Source organism: Charadrius vociferus, unplaced genomic scaffold (assembly GCF_000708025.1).
Source record: "Charadrius vociferus isolate BGI_N301 unplaced genomic scaffold, ASM70802v2 scaffold212, whole genome shotgun sequence".
In the NCBI taxonomy this organism is placed as follows: Eukaryota; Metazoa; Chordata; class Aves; order Charadriiformes; family Charadriidae; genus Charadrius; species Charadrius vociferus.
The window spans coordinates 1,588,561-1,613,806 of record NW_009647223.1 but is presented as its reverse complement, the minus strand read 5'-3'; the positions used below and the strand labels follow the sequence as shown (position 1 = coordinate 1,613,806).

General features: G+C 37.8%; 1 protein-coding gene across 4 annotated transcripts in view; it reads right to left on the bottom strand.

Annotated features, from left to right (window-relative positions):
• Positions 1 to 25,246, bottom strand: part of GABRB2 (gamma-aminobutyric acid (GABA) A receptor, beta 2) — a 161,292-nt gene that overhangs the window by 65,574 nt on the left and 70,472 nt on the right. For all 4 annotated transcript variants that reach the window (XM_009879800.1, XM_009879796.1, XM_009879799.1 and 1 more), the window contains one exon: positions 6,112 to 6,194. In XM_009879800.1, coding sequence (XP_009878102.1) covers positions 6,112 to 6,194 — 83 coding nt within the window. The remainder of the gene's footprint in view (positions 1 to 6,111; positions 6,195 to 25,246) is intronic.

The following is a 25,246-nucleotide window of genomic DNA, read 5'->3' as shown; positions in this document are numbered from 1 at the left end:
GCTTCAAAGCATTAAGAAGCTGTCACAGAGTTTCTGTATAATTCTTCACTTATTTGCAAACAGTGTATCATTTTGTTTGTGTTATAAGAGCTTCCAAGATGTGGACTGCTGCAAAGATGCACTGAGATATAAAGAAAATGAGGAATATACTTCCTTCTTGCCTACCTGGAGGGTAACATATCTTGGATGTTACTTGAGTTCCAGTCTGAAAGCCTGACTGAAGTCCCCTGGGGGTTTATGTGTGTTTTACCAAAACCTTACAAACACCGGTTCACTAGTGTACAACTTGCCTGATCATACGTGCTGATTGTTAGTCTAAATCTCCTTCCCCTCTTCAGACTAGTCAGAAGAACCATCTACTGTTGGGATTTTTTTAGCCCTTACTGAATCATCCCATGTATACACTGAAGAGGAATCAAGAATTTCCTGTTCATTGCCACTGTGCATTATACCACTGAAATTATCTCTCTTCTCTTCTCGGCATACTTGAGACAAAATCAATAAGGACAAATAAAGAACAAAGTATCTGTCCCAAGGAAACCACACCATAAACTGATGTAGCTGAAATGGACAGAGCATGGGTACAGAGGTGGAATTCATCACTGTTTGTTAACCTATGTATCCTCCCCCACAAAGTGCTGTATAGGTTGAATTGTCACAGATTCCAAATTAAGACATCCAAACATATAGATGGTGAACAAGGAGGAAAAAGGGGCACTTTGATAAGGTCAGCTTCTCCTGATAGAGGAATATCCTCCCTGTACAAGAGTCACTATGCAAAACAGACTTAGCTGAAGGGACAAAGGGACATGCTAAACTTGATAAATTTAAAGGAAAAAAATATTAAAAAGAATGAAGCACTATTAAGTGGCACAAAAGTCACGTATTTAGCTTTCCACTTGTGTAATTGTTGGAAGCAACACGTTCCCATGGCATTCTCCTTTGCTGAACATCCCACTCCCTGGGGATCGGCAGAGTCTCTTGCTTGGCATCAAGCACATTCGCCTCTAGCCCAGAAAAGCCTTGCCTGGCCGGCTCCTGGAGTTCTACCGTTTGTCCCGTGTGACCTGATTATAGCTTTGATCGATGGCCAGAGCAGCCATCTGCAAAGTACTCAAGGCTTCGGCAAAAGGCATCTTTGATTCCTTTTCAGTGCTTTAAATGTGCTTGTAAAGTCACCTTGAGCACTCAAAGATGACTTCTGTTTCTCTTGTTGATGAGCTTTCAGATGATCTGATTAGAAAGCGTTTGATACTGGGCTGCACTGCCACTGGGAGGAATGATACTCTTTTGCCTCTGTTCTTTCAGGCTTTTCCTAGATTCTGTTATCGAATGGAAGTTTTTAACTTATTTTAGTACGCTTCTGTGGCCTTTTTGTCGTGGAAAGGAGAAAAAATTCTAATGATTCCTCATCCAAACACCCCAGGCTGTTACATAAATGAAATATCCTGGAAACAATTATTTCTCATTCGTCAGCAAAGCAGTCCTTTCTCACCATCTGTGCGCGCTGTTCTGACTCTGCCCTTTTTCGCTGGTCAGTACTTCCGAGTGGCAAGGTCCCTGTTTGCTAAGGCTTCAGAGAACAGCGCTTTGATGCACTTTTTTTAATGCCGCATCTTTAATATGCTATTGAAAATGTTTCTGAGAATATTTTTAAGGAGAAACTCAGTGTGTTCTTCTTTGTTCCACAGCAACAAAGAAATGGAAAAAAAAAAGTCGCTGTCACAAGGCAGGCAGTTTCTGAATTATACCTCAGTATAACATAAATATAGCTGTGCCAAACACATTATGAAATGAGATAAGAAGGAATTGAATTTTTGTCTTTATGTGGCACCACATAATTGAAATGGACAAAGGTACAAATGTACCAGATGAGTCTTGAATGATTACATTTTAAAATATTCAAAAGAATCACAACCATTTCTCTCTGTTATGCTAGAGAATGTGCAATATGATACTTTATTTGCTTATATGAATATGAAGTATTCTTCAAATTCCCTTGTACTTCTTTTTGCCTTTGAGCTCCCACTAGTTTTATGGTTGATTAGCTAAGACATTCCTTTCAACAGAGTGGCAGGAAACAGCAGAGAAACAAAATTATCAGAAACTCAGCAATGCATACTGCAGTGGCAGAGGTAGGGAGCAGAAAGGAGAGGTATTTTACTGAGTCAAGTCAATATTCAACTAAAACTGAAAAAGCTCTCTGTTGCCTGCAAGTTGGGAAACTAAGAAACAAAGGGAAATTGATTTCGCTCTGGTATTGTAACCCTGCCATTCAGTGCGCTGGCAAACAACAGAAAGGGACAAGTAGAATAGCTCAGATTAGACCCCCTTGGAAAGGGAGGCCTGCAAGTTTAGAAGCATCATAGCAAACCCAAACATTCACCATGTTTCTGCCCTTTAAGGATGAGCAAAGCAAAAAATGACCAGAGATGTAACTAGCTATACTTTAAAAAAACCTAGGATTTCAGTTCTCAAAACTGATACTCTTTGAACTAATGGGAAATTGTCCTCTCTTACAGTTTCAGCATCCAATCTCACTAATACTACCTTAAACTGAAAAAGGAAAAATGCTGTCTCCTGTATCTTAACAGATGATACCACCTCCCCCACTTCATTTTTTTATATTTTACATACAACCCTTTTCCAGCGTAATTCTAATTTGCAAATTTATTTACGCAAATCTAGATTAACAAAAATTTGATATTGGCCACAAACGTCAGTAAGCACAATGACAACATGGAAAAAAGTAACCCAAGCAGCTAAGAAGCCAATGAACTCTGGCATGAATAACAGGAGGGAGGATGGTGGGGGGAGAAGGAATAAGTGGGGAAAGAATGAAAGGACATTAGAGACTTTAACGTGTATTGAAATGGGATAAAAATCCACCATGACTTCACTCAAAGGATCTGCCTAGACAATAACTCCTTTTTTAAAGAAAGTATATCTAACCTGAACTTTATTAAAACATTTGATACAGGACTATCTAAGGACAGACAATTAGTAAAGATATATAAAAGATGTGTAGGAAATTGTACTGCACTGAAAGAACAGATCATGCTAAGTGGTACAGAGAATGATTATAAGCAAAGCTCTTCCTTCTTGCCATTAATATTCTTTAGCATTTGTGTGTTAATGAAATTTATAATGAAACAAAATCCGCAGGCACTGTTAAGACAAAGGATGATCAGAACAAATATAGCAAGAACTGGATAACCTTGAGGACTGTAGCAATATTAAGAACATTGATTTATGTGAACAGTGTTATGAAATGCGAAGTCATGTGTTCTTAGTACTATGCAATTAGAAAAAAAAAATAAAAACTCTACCAAAAGCTAGAACATACTGCTGGAAAATGAGTGAGGAAGGCAAAGACCTTACTACAGTGTTCCAGGAAGACTATAATCTGTGAAAGTTATGCAGTGGTGAAGAAAGGCAAAAGTGGCTCCTGGAAAAAGGGCAGGATTAATGCCATGGCGTAACAGAGTTTTTCTCTTGGATACTGTTTATGGCACTAATTATTCCTAATGAAGGTGCTAGTTCTACATTTCTCTTACCATACTCTTGTATGAGAAAGCTAAGAGAGATTGGCATATTCAGTTTCATGAAATGAAGCCTATGAGAAACTATGACTGCATTCTTTAAATGTATTATGAAGGTCCCAGCAGGGCTGGGGAAGACATCGAACTAGAAAAAAAAATTGTCGACACAAGCAGTGAGTATAATTCCATGCCTTCACAGCCATGAAAAAACTTGGGGTAGAATTTTGAGAATTTCTAAGCATCACAAGAGAGCAGTGGTGAAACAGACATCCAACAGGATCAGAAAGGCAGGAAACCAAGCTACTTTTAGCATGCATCTTAAACAGTTTAAAGAAGTGATTATGACTTGAGTACCTGAATTGAACGGCTCAGAAAGTCACTTTCAATATTATTCACTCTACTTATCTACCTACCAGCACTCTTGTCTGAAGTGATTCATAAAGATTAGACAGATTCAGGTTTTTACCTGAAGAGAACGGCATATATGAAAAGCAATGATCTTCTAAAGCAGCATGAAAGTGTTTCAAAACACAGTTCATGTCTTCTACCCACATTCTTCAATGACCTTTGTTATTGCAATGAAAGACAGGCTAGCTACATACAGTATCCTGATTTAAAGCCATTTTACTTTTCTGATGCTGCAACAGAGCTAATAGAACCACAAAGGAGTTCTCCCACAAGCATCCTAACCGCTATGTTAAATAGCCTTTCTATGATACAATGCATACTGTGCTCTTCATACCAAGCAGAACAAGAATTTCGAGAGCTCAGTGCCCTGTGCTCCACGATTGTTTCGTGGAAGATAACTGATCTGGCTTCAAATTTCTACTCCAAAGCAGATGAAAGGGAAATTTCAAACCCGAGGTGCCACATTCCAAGTCTGAACGAGAACAAGTGTTCTCAGTGAAAAGCAGGGACATAATTTAATTTTAGTTTTGCGTAAGGACTGACCTGGGAGGTATTTCGTGGGAATATTTCCCAGAGTCGGTCCTGCAAGCATGACAGGCAGGGAGTATCTAATTTGTGAATCCCAAGAAGATTCAGGCATCTCAGCAATGCAGAGATGGCAAGACTTTTTTGACTGCTCAATGCTGTAAATAGAGAGAAAGGATGTCCTCTGATGACTCTCCAGCTTTCCAACTTACACACGCAACTAGAATAAAGAAAGATTCCAGGTCCTTGCTACAACAACAATTAAAAGACACCAGCATAGCAAGCCACATTCTCGGTAAAAATCTCTGTAAACCTGAAAACAGTTATGCCAGTAGTTTTCTCACACATTAAGACAGCCTACTATACCGGTAAAAGACTGCAGGTATGAAATTTTGAATCAAATACTACCAATAGGAATTCCATAATGAACTGAAAAAAAAAAAACCACCCCAAAAAACCCTAAGATTTTATCCATTCTCAAAAGAGCAAAGTCCATCATCACGTTTGCTGCTTGTGTATTTCAGCACAGAGAAGGGGTGAACTTTAATGATGAAGACCCATTTTGCTTACTTCATGCATGTAAATTATTTCAGACAGCAGTGTCACAAGTTTAACTTGGGAAAGGATTTTGGCATATCTTTAAATTACACTAAAATGAATGAAACCTGGATACAAATTTAAAGCATATTCTTAAACGCTTTCTAGAATATGAGAAAGAAGCTCAGCTGTACCAAGTTCTCACCAGACTGTAGCACAAGCTACTATCATTTTGTACTTCAGTACACGCTGAAATCCCACATAATATTTTATAATAGAGAAGTTAGTTTAAAAATACACATACTTTTGTATATTGTATCTTAAAACACTCCATTAATTTCCATCTTGCTTGCCACATTCAACTTAATAACACACCCCAGATGAATTAGCTATGGTTCTCCTGAAACAGAAAATGTATCTTTAAAGTACTGATATGATCTTAGAGTGCCAAATAATGCATGCTTACGATATTATCTTTATAAAAGTGATCACAAATTGTTTTTTCTCCAATGTACTTAGATTCCCTAAAGACTTTTCAGTGAAAAGAAATTTGAAATTTTATTTCACAAGATGTTTTATAGAATCATAGATTCTATCTACATAGAAAGTTTGATAGAGACACCAGCTATTAAATCAGTATATACAACAGACTGCATTGCATGCGTTGAAAATCTAACTACAGTACAGAGGTTAGAAAAAAAGCCCACAAAACACCTATTTCAAGGACAGTTCTAACCTCTTGCCATCATTTATAAATGGAAACAAGCTGCCACACAGCTCAGCAGTAAAGAAGGATAAAGAACTGATAATAATCCTCATACTCCTCACATGAACTCTCAACAAGGCATTTGAATGAGACTTTTAAAGATGTAAATTGTCCATCAAAACACAGAATAACTTTTGCTAATCCCCATGCCACAAATTACTAATCCATCTGGAAAACAGCTTTTTTTTTTTTTTTTTTTCATGTGTTTACAAGGATCTGAGTGTCATCAGACAGAAGGAGAACTAGGTTAGTAGCATGTTAAAAAAGAAAGACAGAAATAAAAACTCTGAAGCAGTTGACCACAGAATAAGTAGGATTTGCAGAAGTACTTACAGCTCTCAATCTCCAGTGTGCAGTTCTGCTCATCCAGCGGATATCTCCGTAGGTCCATCATACAAGCAGCTGTTGTTGTAATTCTAGGAAGGAAATAGAAGAGCTTGTTAGTGTGTCTTGTTCCAATCTTTCCTTGATTGCACATAGCCGAAAGAAGAAAATACATTTCTACATAAGCAACGCTTCTGCCTATTTTTACTGAAATACCATGTCTGCTGCTTACTTGTAACTAATGCTGTTCTAAGAAGGTTATGCCAGTCTGGCAGACAAGCAGACCGCTTCCCCTTCACACACCATTATCACAGTGCTGTAAGCTTTAACAATCATCAACCAATTTACCCTGACAAAATGAAGCATGAATTAGGATAGCAGTATTTCTTTCATTTTATAGTGGAGGACTTCATGCCAAAAAAGCAAGGCTCAGAGAAAGGTGGCAGAGGAAATCTAAAGAGGAACCGAGAAAGACACATACTTCATATCCTGGGTTAATACCCTAATCCCTTCATGAAACTTAATTCTTCTTGCTTCTGTTCAATACGGCTTTGTAAATGAGTATTATTTTATCTTCACATTAGAAAGAAAACATTTTCAGGGCCCTTTTCACAAAACATTTAGATCATATTTGTGCCTCCAGATTACACCAAACGTACTAACATTAACATGTGTCAAGCATGCCTTTTAGATGTTGAGAGAAATATCTTTACCATCAATAAATCTTCTGCTGATAAACCTCATGGAGGAATATGACCCTGAGTTGAACATGAACATCAAGTCTTCTTAACGTGTAGACAAAAAGAAAAATGCCCCCCCCCCCGACCATGCTATATAACTCTGTAGTAATTAAAAAAAGAAATACAATTTGGAATCTGCCAACAGCCAAAATAGAATGCCCTGCACATACTCCACCTAGAGCCAGGGGTGGATTTAGTACAAAAGCTGAGAGGTTTCTAGCCTTTCTTCTCTCCCCCTCTACATGATCAGAGTCCTTCTCCTCCAGCTGCTAAAGTCTGGTGATTTATACAGACCCCTTTAGAGAAACAAGGATTTTTTCCTGTGTGTTAAGTACAGATGACTGGGAAACTGCATCTGGGGAATCTGCTTCCACACCAGAAGATAAATGAGAGCGTGGCACAGCAGCAAACTGTACAAGCTTTCTTCAAGCTGAAGGTTGACCAAATGATTTAGCTCAAATCATAAAATCCAAGATGATGTGGCTGTGCCTCCAAAATGGGACCCAAGTGGATAGATGGAGTGCCTACAGCAAACGCAGACATCGTGTCACCTGACAGGAGCAGCAGCTACATTCCAGGGTATTCTTGAGAGACTGGGTGACCAACAGTTTTCTTCTCAACATCCTGTCCCCCTGTATGAGGGTTATTGGTCTTTCATAGTAGATATTTAGACTGTTAAATCACTGTTTAAAAAACTTTTACATTCTTTGATCTGACAAGACAGAGAACTCTCTTATTTGAAGGACCTCATTCTTTCTCCTTAAATCCCTAATAAGAGTTCATTAGCAGCAGAAAACTACAATTGCCCGAGACAGGTCAAAATTCACTCAAAATTGACTCCAGCAATCCTTTCCACAAAGTTTTTAAGAAGCATTGAAGATATATAATCTTTTCATTAGTATCCTTACTGTCCTATCTAACAATGCTTTACTGTCATTTACAGAAAGAAAAATCCCTGTAAATCTCTTCAAAGAAAAGAGAACAAAAGTAGGGGCAAGTTATTCCTATAAACGCTTAGTAAGTCCTGCCTCTTTCTTTTCAAACTAGACAAGATGTCTTAATTTTACATTTTGACCATTCATATGTATTGGACTCTCAGAGAAAAGAAACGCCTTTTGGCACTAAGTTCTTTCTTCAATCGCTACATGGATACTTATAGAATCGTTTTTCAAAATATATTGTTTTCAATCAGTGTGGGTCACTACAGACGCTTCAAAGCAAAGCTTCCTGGAATGGACAAAAGCAAGGGAAAAGAATCCTTCGGCTCCGCTCAATGGAAGTCTTCCAGCTTTTAACAAAGCCAGACTGCTAAGGAATATATGTTTGTTGATAGCAAATGCAAATGGAGCAAGCAGCAGCATATATTGTTAAAAAAAACCTCGAGGCAGCTCATACTTGGTTCCTTATTTTAAAATTTGGAGGAAAATCGAAGAAATTGCCTTGTTCCAGTATCTATATAAGATTGATTATTTTGGGAAAAACTTCAGCAAAGCTGGCGAGAGACCAGAAAAAAAATTACAGCTCTTGTTTTTTGTTTAGTTGTTTTTTTTTGGTGGGGAGGTTTCTTGTTTTGTTTTGTTTAACACGCTCAGTATTTCCCTATCTATGTGTATATTGTAGTCATGAGTTTCAGAACTCTTTCTTTTCAGTAGTTTTTAGTAGAATTTCAGTAGTTGACAGAGGAAAAGGCAGGAGCATAGATTTATAGCAAAAGTTGAAGCGCACAAAAGAATCATGGTAAATACTAATCTGGTTGACTAATAAGTTTTCTAATAACTTTCTCTGCACTAAATGCATTCTTCCTACCAGTGTTGACCAGACCAGCGACTTCCACAGAGACAAAACCATATCTGTGCTATCCTCAGGAAAGAGGCTGTTCATACTGCTGGTGAAGCTTAGCACTCACAATTCTGACATATCTTCAGTAGGATTTTGGGGTGCAATAAATACCACAAAAAGGGTCGAAGGCTGCAGCTAGCTAGGATAAAAGCTCTGTAGGAAACATTTCTCAAACCATGAAAAGACACAGTGCCCTACCTTGTCAGAAAGTAAAGGGAAAAAAGTGGCACAGTAATGAAAATGATTGGTAGAGCAGAGTTTTAATCAAGCCAAAACAGCAGTTTTGAATAATGTGTTTAATTCAACTTGCTTGTCCATTTTTATCCATAATGCAAATCCATTGAAATAAAATAAGAAGTCTGTCCTTTCCTCTCTTCGCACCTCCCTCGTATTTTTATCCTGACTTTTTCTACTTTACCAAAAATGTGAGAAAAGTTCTCTTTCATCATCAAAATTATGTAAACAACAAAACTACCTTTTGATAATTCTTAATGGTTTTCAATTCACGGTGAATAGCTAAACCAAATTACCAATGCAAGCGCATGCCAGAACGACCACCTTCGAATACTTCTTTAAGTCAAGACACATGACCTATACTTTTTCAGACAGAGGAAGAAATGGCAGTTCATTACTGCAGTTAGGAATACTTGAAACAGGCATAAAGCCTCTTCCCCAGAGCAGAGCTATTTCAATTTTCATGAAAGGGTTGAAAATATTTTTATACAGCCTGGACTAGTGCACAAAATATAACACTGTATTTTGCATAATGTAACCTTGAGAACAAACAATGAAAAAGTGAAAGCTTTTAAAAAACAACACTGTGACTCAACACATTACAGTCATTAGGGATGATAACAGAATAACAGTGCTCTCAGAGAAACACCGTATGAAATGAAACACATTACAGAACTGTCTCATACACTAATCTATTTTATCTACTCATCTGTTGTTAAAGAAAGAGAAACCTTGCGATATTTTATTTTATGATTCTTAACAATGCAGACCAGTCTTCTTTATGATCTATACTTTGAATGTAGACTGATTATGGTGCACCAAAAAAAAAAGGAAAAAAAAAAAGCAAACCCTGAAGCACTAAAGTGACTAAATAAAGCATTATGAAGTAGACGTAAAGAAAACTTCATGACTTCATGTGTCACAACAAGCATAGCTACAGTGCAAAGAAACCTGGACCACAACTAACTTGCGGGGAAAGTTAATTTGCTGTCAATAATTCAAAGCAATTCAGATAAACTTATTTCTGAGAAATCTGATAATCTGCCCTTGCCTCCAAATTTTGGGGGAGGTTCCACGATTCAAATAAGAGCTGGAAATTGGCACTGCTCCTCTGTTCCTTTCACAGGCCAAAGTTGAAGGCCATAAAGAACTTTTTTTATAACCCTTCCAAACTTAAAATGATGCAGAAGATAGTACCTGTAACAAACCCTATCCCAATAGTGCTAATAGTTCTTATTTTTCAGTGCTATGTAGGGGACAATTTTTCAAAATCCCATAGAATTTTCTCTTCTGACAAGTTCAAGTGGGATCTGAAATTCAAAACAGCAACTTGAACAGCTCTGACATCACCAGTGAAGAAAAAAACAGCACTGAAAGACAGGAGAGCAATGCTAGTGATACATGGAGATGGATAGAATCCAATTCCCTCTCGGAGCTGCAGTGGCTCTGCAAAGCTACGGGGAATAAGCAGCAACAGAAACTTATCTCTGCCCTGGAAGGAGGCAACCCTGACCTGTAATTACAGGATTACAGACACAACAGAAATGATGAGCAAGAAGGTGACAATTTCAGATAGCTCCTCTGAGTAGAGTGGTAGTATGAGAACTACATAACACTCTCTTAACTCTAGCACTGACAGATCACGATCCTATTGAGTCAAAGACAGAGCTGTAGCCCAGGAAAATACAAAGACTAATTCTTTCTTTAAATGTATGCACATACGTCCTGTTGAATGCATTGTGAGATTCTGCTTCAGATTTGCGTATCTGAGGGCAGACTGTGACTCCCCATTAACAATATCAGGAACAATCCAAAGAGGTTGCAAGGATATCACACTCTATACCAGACTGCATCTCTTTATCATGGACTTCAGAAGAGTCCTCTGCGCTCACTGACTGGGAGCCACAAACTCTCTGCATTAGTTACTGAAACCACGTACTGCAACTAAACCCACTGTTCACTTCTGCTTCTTGGAAACAGTCCTGCTGCACGACAGTTGGGAACATCGGCGGTGGCAGCAGCCAGCAGAACCAATTTCAAATACGTGGAAATCTGGGAACAAAACTGTAATGTGATAATTCTCTCTCCTGAACAATATTGGATTTAGACAGATGTGTCAAGGTTGTGAGACATACTAACATATCTACTTTAAAATTAAAATAGATTTGTTGCTAATTATAGACTTCACAGAATTCTTCCTTCTTCTGCCTATTCACATAAAAGATAAGCTGCCCTTGTGTGATCATAAGTGGAGTTGGCTTTAGCAGAGGATAAACAACAGTGACATTTCTACAAGTCCATCATTAAGTCTGAACATTCAACTACTGACTGCTATAATCTTTCAACTGTAAACTGCTTATAGAGTTTCTCAGTGTAGTTTTATAGGAAAAAAATAGCAGTTGATTTATTGATGTTGATGCCTCAGTTTGAGATCTTAGAATAGAATCATAGAATTGTTGTGGCTGGAAAAGACCTTTAAGATCATCAAGTCCATCGAACTCTACCAGGCCCACTTCTAAACCATGTTTCTGAGCATCTTATCTAGACGGCTTTTAAATACATACAAGGATGTATTGTTGATGTGACTCAACCAGCAGATGAAATGATATGCTCAGGCTGCACGGAATCCATAATATGCTCTCTTCTAATACCACTTCTCAACATTTCATGAGTATTCCAACCTAAGTTCCAACTTAGCTCATTTTTCTTACTCCATTTGGGACTGGCTATCTAATGACATGTAGTTATTTCCCCCTTGTTTCTGTTGTGTGCAATCCTTGAACAATTAGGGACTCTCTGAAAGCACTGAGTGTATTTGTTAAAGCTAGAAGGCACAACCATAAACCAAGTTAAGGATAAGAAGGATAAAATGCTAAACCATTTTCTAAATGTAATACAAGATAGGAAAAAACTTTCACAGCTGATAAAACACAGGGCATCAGAATACATACAGAAACTTCAACCTCATTAAGATTTGCTGTTGTTTATATTGCTGGTAAAAGAAGCATACAAGATTTTTAAGAGGAAACTAAAAAATATATGCTTCCGATATTTCTTGGGAAGAAGCTCTGAATTTCTCTGCTGAAGGATAGCCTGGTGTGCCATCTGCATGCCAGCTGGGAAGAGTCATGGAAAACTGGAGAATTTGGCTGTTATTTCATAGTGAAGGAATTCTGACTCAGAAGAATCAGAATTTTGTTGCAGATTTCCATGCAATGATGCCCAATTTTCTGCTATATCTTTCCACATGTAGGTCTTTAAATTGTTCTTTAAATTAGATAGCATTGCCTACTATCCTGTCACTGAGTTCAAAACTCAGCCACGACATCATGTTCATAATTTAAATCCCCGCAAAAAGCACATATCACTCTGCAGTAAAATCTTCTGGTACAATAACCTCGGCTTTAGGCACAAGTTATTTAAGCCTTCCTCTGAAGTAATATGTGCTCCTTTAGAAGATAACACCCATATAACACAATTCAGCAGCTATGGCAGAAGAGCTCCGAGGAGCACTTCATAATTTTAATATTTTATCGCTGGGAAATGTATCCTTGTCTTCAGCATTCACTTCACTTATCCCTTTCAAAAGAAATTAAAATAAATAAAAAGGAGAATGCTAAAAAAGTACAGAACTTACAGAACAGTGAAACAATAGGAGCACCATAGCTGAATGACTCAGTATGTAACAAACAACCTTGGAATGAAGAGCTAGTAAATCTCCACTTATACAGACCATTACTGGAAAACTGAATGTTTAACTTTTAAATATTTTGCAAAACATGTTCCTTACTCTGATTATGAAAATTGCGTGTCTATTTCATTCAGATAATGTCAGCATTGAAATAAAAAGTGCATTATTTCAGCTTTTCTCTTAAGAATTTATATTGCTACCACCCAAGACATGTTGCATCCTACAAATAAATCATACGTACAAAACATCTTTAAACAGGCTGTGTCCTCTTCAACAGTAAAAAAGGTTTATAATTCGTAAATTTCTTAGAGAAAATTGTATAACAATGCATTTCAGAACATACGAAACACCTCACAACCTTTTAGGGGTGGGGGCGAGGAGTTCTAGTAATTCAACTTTATATACACGAAAGTATAAGAAGATTAAAACTTATTGCATTATTTAAAAATAGCTAACTTACAATTCTGATATTACATTAAATTTAATACAGACTCTTTAAAACCATGAAAGAGAGGAACCTTCTAAGGAGACACATGGATTTGGTGAGTTTTTAATTAATTCTCAGTGCCTGAAATAACTAGTGCTTAGTTCTAGTGAATATGCTGGACTGTAAATGTACCCTACATTAATGGTTTTCATTCCAGGATGATAAAGATATAGTGTTTAATTAAATAGTTGAAGAACTAGGGAAAAAGTAGAATATCTTCTCCACAAAATATGTACTGCTTCAATGCACAAATTGTGCAGATCATACTGCTGCTAAAAGTGTAGAAATAAGGTACCACAGATTATAATCTGTAAAATAGTACGAACTTTGCCCACAGGCTACCTTCTTATTTCTTAAGTGAGTAACAACTACAGTAGCACAACTACCCTATGGTGCAACGCTTGTCTTTGGAAGAACACTGCCTTGTTGCCCTCAGGAGCCTGTGTCTGGATGTTAAATCACGTGGGTCTTAGCAAATAGCGTGTAACCTTCTCCTCCCCACCCCCAAAACGTCTGCAGTAGTCAGCCTCCAGCAACTGCTGGACACAGGTCCTCATGGAAACTGCCTTCAAGGCAGATGTCAGTGGTGTTTACACAACCTGCAGCTCCGGCACTTTCCTCTGTCAGTGAAGAACTTCTGCTCTGGATGATGGGCTTATGCAGAAACTGCACACACTTCTTCACTGCGTTCTTAATCTATACTTTCTGTGACAGATTCAATCCTGCAAAATCCTTTCTTCTCACAAAATGCCACCAAGAATATTATCAATTACTTGCCTACGTGTTCAGGGAGACATCTGACTGGAAGGTATTTTCACCATTCTGGAAAAAGGAAGTTCTACTCAAGTTAAAAATTAATATGAAAGTCAAACCAATCTTCAGTAGAAAAGGCACATTCAGTTTTATGATTGTAGCTTATTTAGTAATTCTTACAGAAGAAGTAAGATAAGAGCCCAGAGCTCCTATTCCTCTGGCTTTTGTGAGTCAGAGTAAGAACGCTCATTTTCCACAGGGAAATCTCAATAGAAATAATAAATTTAAGTGGATTCTTCATAAGCAGAATTACTCTCAGATCCAAAAAGGTGGAAAAAAAGTCAGTAAAAACCCTCTAGCGCAGACCTGAAATTAAGTTTCTTTCCAGAACCCTTACAACAAAGCAGTAACCCATAAAATTCTAACCCTCACAAAATTCTGAGACAAAAGTAAAATGAATTCTCCATGTCCTAAAGCAGGAGTCATATTTTAAAAGCATTTAAAGAGGGAGACAGTTAACAGTCAGAATAAAGGCAAACTGTATAAAGCATAGTAGAATAATAGACACAGGTTATTACTTATTAATTCAATTATGATTAGACATTTTCATCCATACAGACTAGAATGCAAGGATAGTTGCACTTCCTCTCTATGTGACTGTAGGATTTCAATTAGACCATTTAGTTTCTATGCTACCCCCCCCCCCCCCCCACCATGAAGCAATATATTCCTTTCTTATTCTAGCGAAAAAACCCAAACAAAAAACCCACAAGCTCTCAAACATACAATTTCTTTCCTCTTCACTCTGCTCTAACAGAATGTCACCACTGCTAGGAATTAAGTATTTAATCACCTTCTCTTCATTTCTTCTTCTACTTTCTGTCTACAGACAATCTGACATTTCCCAAAATGCATCAGAAACTTTTTCAGTAGCAATGTGTGGTTTCAGCTGGGGTGGAGTTGAGTTTGTTACTAGCAGCTGGTATAGTGCTACATTTTGGGTTTGGAATGGGAATACTGTTGATAGCACACTGGTGGGTTTGGTTGTTGCTAAGCAGTCACAAGGCCTCTTTTGCTCCTCACACCGCCCCACGAGTGAGTAGGCTGGGAGTGCACAAAGAGTTGGGAGGAGACACAGCTGGGAGAGCTGACCCCAACCAACCAAAGGGATATTCCATGCCAAGTGACATCATGCTCAGCATATAAAGCTGGGGAAAGAAGGAGGAAGGAGGGGCAGAGTGATCCTGTTTGTCTTTCCCAAATAACCACTATGCGTGATGAAGCCCTGCTTTCCTGGAGATGGCTGGACACCTGCCTGCCAATGGGAAACAGGGCAAGAATTTCTTGGTTTGCTTTGCTTGTGTGCGTAGCTTTTGCTCTAAGTATTAAACTGTCTTTATCTCAACCCATGAGTTTTTCCTCACTTTTACTCTTCCGATTGTCTCCCCCATCCCACCTGGGGCAGTGAGCAAGCAGCTGCGTGGTCCAAGTGGCTGGCTGGGGTTAAACCATGACACATGTCAAAGTGACTGGTAGAAACAACCATCGGTGATTTCCTCACCATGAAAGAGAATGGGGAGGGGAAAAAACCCTCCTTTGAGCAGACCTGCAGCCACAGCATTGTGTGTTAACACTGGTGCCTTTGAGTAACCGCTATTATCCAGACTATTTATTTCTAGTGCCCCATTTATGTAGACTTTCCAGATAGCTATGCTAGGTTGCCCATATCTATCATCAAGTCTTAAACAAGTTCGTTTTTTTTTCCCTGTTCTGCTTTTAGTGATGACAAAGAGGATGTTCTCCCATTCTTTTCTCCCTGAACAGGTCTAAAAAACAAACAGCCATTCGCCAGACAATCAGATTCAGAAAACAGAACATGCCAAGCGATCCTCAAAAATAAGAGCCACAGGTCTCCTGTGGCACAAGGGAGCTCATCCTGACGAATTCAACCCACTGCAGCACAGTTACTTCACCTACTGCAGCTGTAACGTGCTCTGCATGCCTTGAAGTCCTCCTGCAAAATGGATCTCCTTACATCTGGTAACAGATACCTCTTTCATTCTCTACCTGAGAGAGGTCAACCACTATTAAACAGCTGTACAAAATCAGAAATATTTTTTTAATTTCTGATGAGAGCTGAAAGTACAGGCAGCAGCGAAGCACATCAGAAAGGTCTTCACGTTGATGTAGCTAGAATCTCTGCTGTTCCCACCTTCCCTCTCCCCTTATGCCTCTTCTAAGAATAACACAATTCAAGAAGCAAAAAAAGAGAATGAGAAACTGCCCCTTTTTGTACTACTATTGAACAAGCTGATTAAATCTACTGTAATCATTCAGTACAATAAACCAAATACCCTTGTAATTGACTATTGTCATAAGATCAATATCTCTTGCTTTGCAAATCAACTTTTCAGCTTCTCTCTGGTGTTTAGGGAACAGTAAGAGACACATATCCAAATACATAATTCCACCCTACTTACACCCTTTCAAATACCACTGTAATATCAACTGTCAATAAAGAAAGAATACAAACAAATAACACAGATCTTAAAACTCCAAAGCATCCGAAGTACTGCCCTCAGAGCTAACATATTGACGCTACCATTGGCTAGATAAGCACACATTGATACTAATGTACCATTTCACTTTTAATTTTACTAATTGACCATTATTAGTTAGTAGGTGGTAATGCTTCACCCCTCCGTGGTAATAAGAAAGGGGTGAAGTCCATGTGATAGATTGTTAAGTCTATGACAAATTTTGCAGGGCTCAGAAATGCGTGTATCACTGCTACTGCTAAAACAAAAAGTGAAGCGATATTATATTTCAGTGAGGTTGAGACTGTCCGTACTGTCATTAACCTCATATCTGCAATGTCAATGCATGCAGTACTAACTGCAAGCCTGTTTGAGTATCATCACCTGATCAGCATCTCCAGGGGCTGTGTACAAGGTTTTAAAAATAAATAAACAAGTAAAATTATACCTGTTATGAGAATCTTGCCTCCCGCCTCTCTCCCAACCCTCACTTTTGATTGCAAGCTTCATGATTTCATATTTTCAAACCCACATCTTTCAGGACTCAAATTCAATTCAAAGATGAAGGAAAATGGGAACCCTATTTTTCAGTACTCCTTGGAGCACCTGTCTTGCTATATACAGTGGGCCTCAAATTATATGAAAGCTTGATTTAAAAAGAAGAAAATAAAAATACCTTTAAAACAGCAATTCAATCAAGTTCACAACTGAGCAGCCATGTCAAAACCACTGATTTCCTGTTGTGTTCATATGCATCATGAATAACAAGCAACACGAATATATTCACACACACACATATATATATAACACAACATAAATTATATATGCTCCTTAATCGTCCTTCCTTGATGCATCCTGTTTCTGATCTGTAGGGCTTCTACCTGCAGTTGTATTTTCCCTTTTTTTCAGCCAAATACTATTTTCAACCTCTGCCAAACAGACTAACAATTGGGTTTCAGTGATTGAGAAATATTACAGATCACCTAGTTATCCTTGATTTTACACAAATCTTTATCATCAGTAACTCCTGAACTGTACTTCACTGCTGCATCACCTAAGTCAATTTACAGATTTAACGCAGAGAACAAAAGCCGACCAAAATATTAATGCCATGAGACCCCAATTAATACCTAGCACTGATCTATACAATGTCATTCCTAAGGATCTTATTTTTTACCAGGATTTTTATCTAATTTACTAATGATTTACCAGGATTTTTATCCCATTTACTAATTCCTGTAATTCATACGTTAGCAACAAACCTATCGTCTTATCTCAAGGTTTTTTTAGGTTTTATAGCAAAAAATTACCATCATATGACTGGAAAAAAAGTAATAAATATAGTCAGACTGTTTTGGGGGGTTTTTGACAGCTCTGATGTCAGCACATCATTCATTCACACTGCGTACAAACATATCATTGGCCAGTTTTACGAAAACGTGTTCTCATGCACTTAAGAGCATAGGCACAGCAGTACTGAGGGCCTATTTCAAGATATTAAGAGTGGTACAACTGACATAGTACATAACAACCTGGAACTTCTTGCAGAATTAAAAGGGGCACTGTGAAACTACAGATAAGTCCTTGAGGGAAGGATTTAACAGTTCTTTCTGCAGCAGTTGTCATGTCCATAGACCTGTTACTACTGAACAGTATCGAGTTTATCATTCACCAGTGAGAAAGTTTTTCCCTAGAACAGGGAGAAATTTAAAGGGTTGAAAGCACTCAGGGAAATTAGATACCAAAAATAGAGGGGAAAAAACCCCAAACAATATACATATAAAAAATAGGTTTGATACTGGTGTTAATCATGCACCATACAACAACTACTTCACACTAGTCTACTTGTACAAATAGAGATCTGCAAGACCTGGAGATCCACATATCTTTAAGTGCATTACAGGCATCAGTCACCGAAACCTCAGAAAACTGCAGAGGGATAGGCTAAGGACATTTTTAAGGTAGAATGAATTCTTTCAGTGGCACAGCCTCAGTTAGGATTAACAGTCAAATTCTTTAGTCCAAATTGGTTAATCATAGGCTAATTCCAACTACTTCTCTTGCTTTTAACTTTCTGTAGGAACCACTCCTCAGATGCTTGCATGATGTATAGAAAGAGGCTGCGCTGGTAAGTGGGTGGGAGGCAGTATTATCAAACAAAGGAGGACAAGCAACTATGCTGCTGATTGGTTTTGAATTGCTTGGTTTTGTTTCAGTGATGTTTTTATTTCCAGAAGATTTGTTTTAGTTGTACTAAGCATATCACATCGTTTATCCTGTAGAACAGACTTTTATTTAATATTTTAAATACGTATTATTGATCAATTAATGTTTTAGTGCTCACATTTACTCTTCCGAGTTACTTAAGCAGTTGTGCATGTATGCCAAACAGGACACCAATTAAATCCTGTACTGAGTAAATAAGATGCTATTTCTGACAAAGATGGATAAGAAAAATACAGATAATGCGTATGCCTGGCCTCAGTGCTCTTCTCATCTATTGTGTTAGGCTTATACCATCAATCCTCCATTTCATATCAGGTCTATTTTAGACACCAAATACACTTATTACTTTAATATCTTTTTTAAGTAGCAGCAATATTATTTTGGAAATGGGAAGTTGCGTTCTCCTCTAACATTTCCAAATCAGTATCTACATTGCAGACCAATTCAACTTTAGTTAAGGGTTTAGTGAATGTATGAAAGAAGGATACAGTGTTGTTTTTTTTCTTTAACAATGAATCAAATCTAATGACTGCCATTAACAGGCATCTAAGTTAACTCTAGCTATCCTGCTCAAAGTCACACTGTTTCCCAAGGGCTACATCTCCTCCTGTGCCAAAGTTAGGATGTTCAGTTACGACATTTTTCTTCCTCATCTTCATTTCAGAACTTTCATAACTTTGTTCCAAACGCAAACAGGAAAAACACCCAAAAGAAAAGCTGCATAGAGGCTGCTTTTAGATATTCAGTTGGTACTTCCCTGTTTCTGAAATAATACACTTGAAACTCCTCAGTAACGACATCTCAGGGGCTAGAAGTCTAACCCATATGCTGAATTAAAAAAAAAAAAAAAGAGGGAGTTTCCTCCTAATGACCATATTTTGTTGCAGAATATGTTCTTTAATAAATAAAATTTGTATTCATTTAAGACAAGCTTCATCTTGCCAAGGTCGCTTCTCTTCAATTTTAATGCTACTGAGATCCACCAGTCTCTTTAGTCAGTTATTTGCATTTATGATCAATAAAGCTATTAGATTTAGAAGATACTTGACTCTGACTTGCTGCACAGCCTGAGATGATTCTGTAGACAATGCTGTTATCAGATAGCGTATGACCTGGGTCTCAAAGAGAATCAGAAGAGTTCAACTGATTCTAATCAGTTTAATCAGGTCTCTGCTTTCCATATACTTATGCAGACAGTGGGTATTGCTTTTAACATTTTGTTATCCAGAACTGCATTTTAACACTTCATGCTGCAGTGAAAGTTGAAGCAATACTTAGGCTATATATGAAGGATTTCTTCGTATTGTGTACTTTTATAACTTAATTCAGAAAACATGTCCCCCATTGCTTTTCATGTTACCTTGGCTACACATAAGACCTTCTTTCCTCCAAGAAACAAGTTATGACTAGTTCACATTTGAGGTGGATAAAGAGTCAGCTAGAAAATATCAGTCCTGCCCTGAATACAGCAGATAAACATTTGATGAGAAAATAAATGCTGAGATATGTCAGACCTGTCCTGGAGCCATTCCCTGTATTCAGAAATTCTTTTTAAAGTGATCATTTTGCTGTAGTGCACCTGTTTTCTTCTGTTTTTTCTTTTTTTAAACAACCTCTAAAATTACTCCCATGCTTTACTTGAAAGTCTTTTATACATAAACAATAGGACAAGACATGCTGAAACTCAGTAAATTAAATTCAGAGTATCAGGAAGGCATTTACTTGATTAAATGCACAGGTACTTTGAGGTGACTGAAAACACTGGCATAAACCCACAAGGTGAACGCATCGCTTGCATAGCAGGTTCAGCACACAGCCACCTCAGAGGCACAGCAGTGGGTTTGATGGCTGCCGTGTCCTTTTTTAACACCTCCTTACCCACTCCTGAGCCCAGGCATGGGAGCAGTGACCATTCAGCCACAGCCCTTCAGCAAAATGTGGGTGACTTCTCGTAAAATCAGCCTGTTTGATAGACTTCAGAGGAGGGAATTTCTAGCAGCAAAACAAACACGTCCTAGGATTCACATTTATAAAGTGGGAATTTCAAAACTCACGAGCTTAAGTTTGTTCCCCTATGTCAAATCTGGTGTTTATCAGAGGAATCTTCTCTGTGAAGAGCACTGAGCATCTTTTTTTAAATGTTATTTTTCACATTATGAATGTCCGCATGTCAACACTGGTATCTGACACCAAATGGCAGTAAGAAGACATGATACTTTCTGTTAACCACCTGGCAAGAACACCTTTTAATTTTCTTAATGTACAAGGATAATAATAGTTTGCAGCACTCCCTCCATGAGGCATAATACTTATGGGAAAGATGTTTGAAAAGCTTTTTAAAAACAACAGCTCAACAGAAAAGTCTTAGCAGGGATGTGGGCTTCAAGTCAGCACTGCCTGCAATATGGGGACAGTAGGAGAGACTGCTGTACAATGAAACAGCCACACTTTTATGGGCAAGCAGGTTTCTCAAGTGAGAAATACAGAAAGGTACATGCAAATCATCTTAGCCATATCTTGAACCGGTAAGATAGCTCCATATAAGCCAGTCCCAGCATTCTTCTCATTTCACAACATTAATTTCACAACACATATTCCCAAGTATCTGGTTAAATGCCACACAGGGAGAAATACCCAACTGTTTGGTTTTTGTTTGGTTGTTTTTTTTGTTTGTTTGGGTTTTAATTCTCACAATATTTCAGTATTTCACACACAAACTTACTTTCAGATATTTCAAGCACTGACCAGAATTCATCACTACTGGCATGCATTACCTATGTTCATTGAACCTAAAGCTAGAGCTAGTGACTCAGCAAAATCCCTCTTATAGGTGGGAAACCTCATTTCTAACCACAGACCAGAAATTTAGCAAATAACATCAGCAGTTTAATAACTTTCTTGTTAAAATTAAATGTTTTTCCCCTGATATTCCTCCAAGCTGACGAATGAGAAGACCAATCATATGAATGTCAGTCCTGCACTAAGAAAGCAGACCTTCAAAAGTTGGAATGGAGTCTGCTTATATTATAATCCACATTTCATAGAGATACAGACACCGAGGTGATAACCAGCTTGCTCAAAACTGCTGCAGTTTTCAGAATTTTCAACAGTCAACAATCTCAAATATATGATGCTGAAAGCATGCAAGTAAGTTTGTGGTGCAGTAGATCTGCCTCAGCTTTTCATTTACTCAAATAAAGTAATGTTTTAGTCAACTAGTTCAATCATGACTGCAGTGCCTTAACAAGGTCTTAACTTCTCTCTTCTTGGACTAGCAGAGAGCCTCCTAAATTCAGAATACCAGCATCTTACTCAGAGGTCAAACTACATATTATGCAAAGCTTTTGCCTCTTCTGTGTTAGATAACAGAAACCATGCACTTGGTGCAAGCCTACAACTCTGTAGGAAAAAATAAGTTCCTTTCAGATCCTCTCTACTCCTTTCTAGGTCACTTCTCCACTCATGTTTCTGACCATCTATATCTCAGGAGCCTTGACGTTTGCCAAACATAGCCCTCAAAGCCACTCCTCCCTCTCTCGGCGTCACTCCTCTGTGACCCAAAGGCTCATTACCCCTTTCCCCCCCTCCCTTGCATGCAGCTTCAAGTACAGAGGCGTGAACCCCTGTATTGCCATAGACAATATATATACTTGATAAGGAGACACCAGAGCTAGAAATCTCATTGACAGGAAAAGAACTATTCTCTTAGTTTGCAAAAATAACTTTTGAAGAGTAATCCTGAACTTCCTTTGATTGTACCTGCAACACAGGATCTTTTGTAAACAAATGAAGAGCAAAATAATGCACGAAGACCAAACCCAATTGCCCCAGCATTTGCAAATACTGGTCAGGAACCCAGGAGTGACACTTAAAAGTAAACAAGCCTTTAAATTATGAGTAAAATATATAAATTCAGCGACTTTTGTGAAGAACAAACCCAGATAATGCTTGAACACAGATATGGCAATACTATTCTCTGAAAGAAGCAATTGTAGACAATCTGGTGAGTAGGATGGCCACGACAGACGGATGACATCAAAGAAGAAATGAAATTTTAAGGAACTGTCTTTATTAGTTGTGCCTAAATCATTATTTTTTCTCCTGTTTATTGCAAACAATAAGAACGAATAATTGTGTAAGTAAGAAAGAAAAGCAAAGCAATAAAAAAAAGCAGTAAAAGTATTTACTTTCCATCTGTCACATATAAATCACCCTTGAATTCTAGTAATTTGAAAAAATGTTTGCAGTGGAATTTAAATACCTGTAAATCTTGGCTTAAGTTTTGGCTAGGTTACAGACTGAAAAGTCTGTGAATCTTTTGAACGCATAAGGAATGACTTGTAGTTACCCACATAAAACAGACTCTGCAAGATTCACATGCTGTCAGTAGGGATGAAGATGCAAATTCAGTGCTTCTGGCTGTAAGTTGCTTGAAGGTTTCAGGCAAAGCTTGGCACAGGTGTGCTTAAAGGAAGAAAGCACACATCCAAATTCTGCCGCTTAGCAACAAGACATAATATTAGTATTTGATTTAAAAGGCAGGTGATGAATCACCAGCCTTCATAAATAAGAAGATGGCAATACACCCTCTTTGCACGGTGTAAATGTCATGAGAGGAGGAGATGGAAAGCGAACTATCACACAGCTAAGCCACTACCATCTGCACAATTAATATATGTTCTAAGCAACGAGGGAGTAGGAGGGAAAAGCATCATCACTTATGACTATGCAGTCATTAGCCAAGATCTTAATCTTCATCAGACAAACGAATTAAAACTCACCATTTACAGAAGCTGTCACAGTGGCTCCAAAACAATACTCTAAAAATGGTCCCACTGGAGTTGGATGAAAGCGATGTATTTTGAAGGAGTAGTTAGTAAGCAGAAGGATGACATCTAGCTAAAATGACGATCTAATGCTATTAATCTAAGGCAACCCTCCTCCCACCCCCCCTATTTTTACAATAAGGAGAAAACTAAAATAGAGCGCATCACAAATTTAAGAGGAAAAGGATGACTCAGGGGATAAACAAGGTCTGTAACTGAATGAAAAACTGACCACAGAAACACAGCTGGCTTTCCAAAGGATTTAGAAATCGGACAGACTTTACATTAGGAAACCACTGAACAGAAAGCCTGGATGAGTACGCAGTGATAAGGCAGACCAGTAGAGTTAAGCAAAGCCAGAAGGGTAATGTATTTTCAAAGCAAATGCAAGGAAGCAGGAGAAGTTTGTCAGAGCTAAGAATATATTTGATCAATTACAAATGGGGGGGACAACTTCTCACTCTGCCAACCACAGATCTTAACTTAGCTATACAATTTATTTTCGTTATTACTCAGTATTGAAAAGAATACAAAAGTAATGCTCAAATGAGGAAGGGGAATGTTTTTGCTAAAATTGACCCTTTTTGCCGACACTGAGAGGCACTTGTTTATCTAAATGGAAGCTTTCCCATGATTCTGGCTACAAAATGGCTTCCCTAAACTTTTATAGTAGATAAATCCTCTGATACAGAGCTAACACCCTGTTCTCTTAGCTGATATCACACTTTCAGAATGGAGGACAACAGGTTATTTGTCACACTAGGCCTGAACTACCAATGTCTTTTAAAAAGCACTTTGAACAGGGCTCGTAAGAACTGCTGAACAACAACTAATTGCAAGGAATATAACTTTTCACTTGCTCATCCCTGTCAAAAACAAGTGAACAACAAACCCTCATTTTGTGCTCATTTCTCTCAACTGAAATGGAATTTTAAAAGTCTGAAAGTATAAGGATACCTTATTTCTATAAATATTTCTGGTTTTCTGCCATAGGCACAACATTAAATGTGCCACATTTTGACTCCGTTTTGCAGGGATGGGAAATTCAGGAATATAGTAGTGATATTCTGAGATACTTGCTTAGGCCCAGCAAACTCTCTACATTTATCGGTCTGGCCATCAGTAACATAACTAGCACAAGACAAAAGGCAATATACACATCCATTACTTCACAAAGCAAAACTAAAAGCCATTTTTGCTACTTATTGCACTGACAAATGCAACTTAATAAAAAAATAAATCTAAGTGATAAAATCTGCTTTATCAATGCTTTTTTTTCTTTCATAAGGTTACGTCATAATTATCTTTCCATTCTTGAAGCTATGTAATTCAGGCATTGCATCTATTAGTCATGTATTTCCTAATTACCTTATATTGAACTAATATCTATACCTTCCTCTGAACAATTTCTAATAAGAACCTGTAATAGCTATAATGAATAGCAAATGTAACACAATATTTACTTTCATTCTTGAAATGAAACAAATATTACTCTCCATGCCATTTTTCTTGTGTTCAATTCTGGGGGGTAGTATTCCCACTGCTAACAATCCCAGTGCCTTTATTTAGTCTTACCATTATTACTATGGCCAGGACACAGCATATTTTCCTAGCAATCCCATAGATCACAGCTATAAGTTGTACTGAAATTAAAGCTGTATTGAAATAAAATGAAAATATGACACTTAGAGAAAATTAAACGTGATGAAGCAGACAAGATGTAACCTGATAAGACAGATGGAATGGGAGTCTATCTCCTTCAATATATGAAAAATACCTTCAGTACTCATGGAAAAAAAATAATAACACAG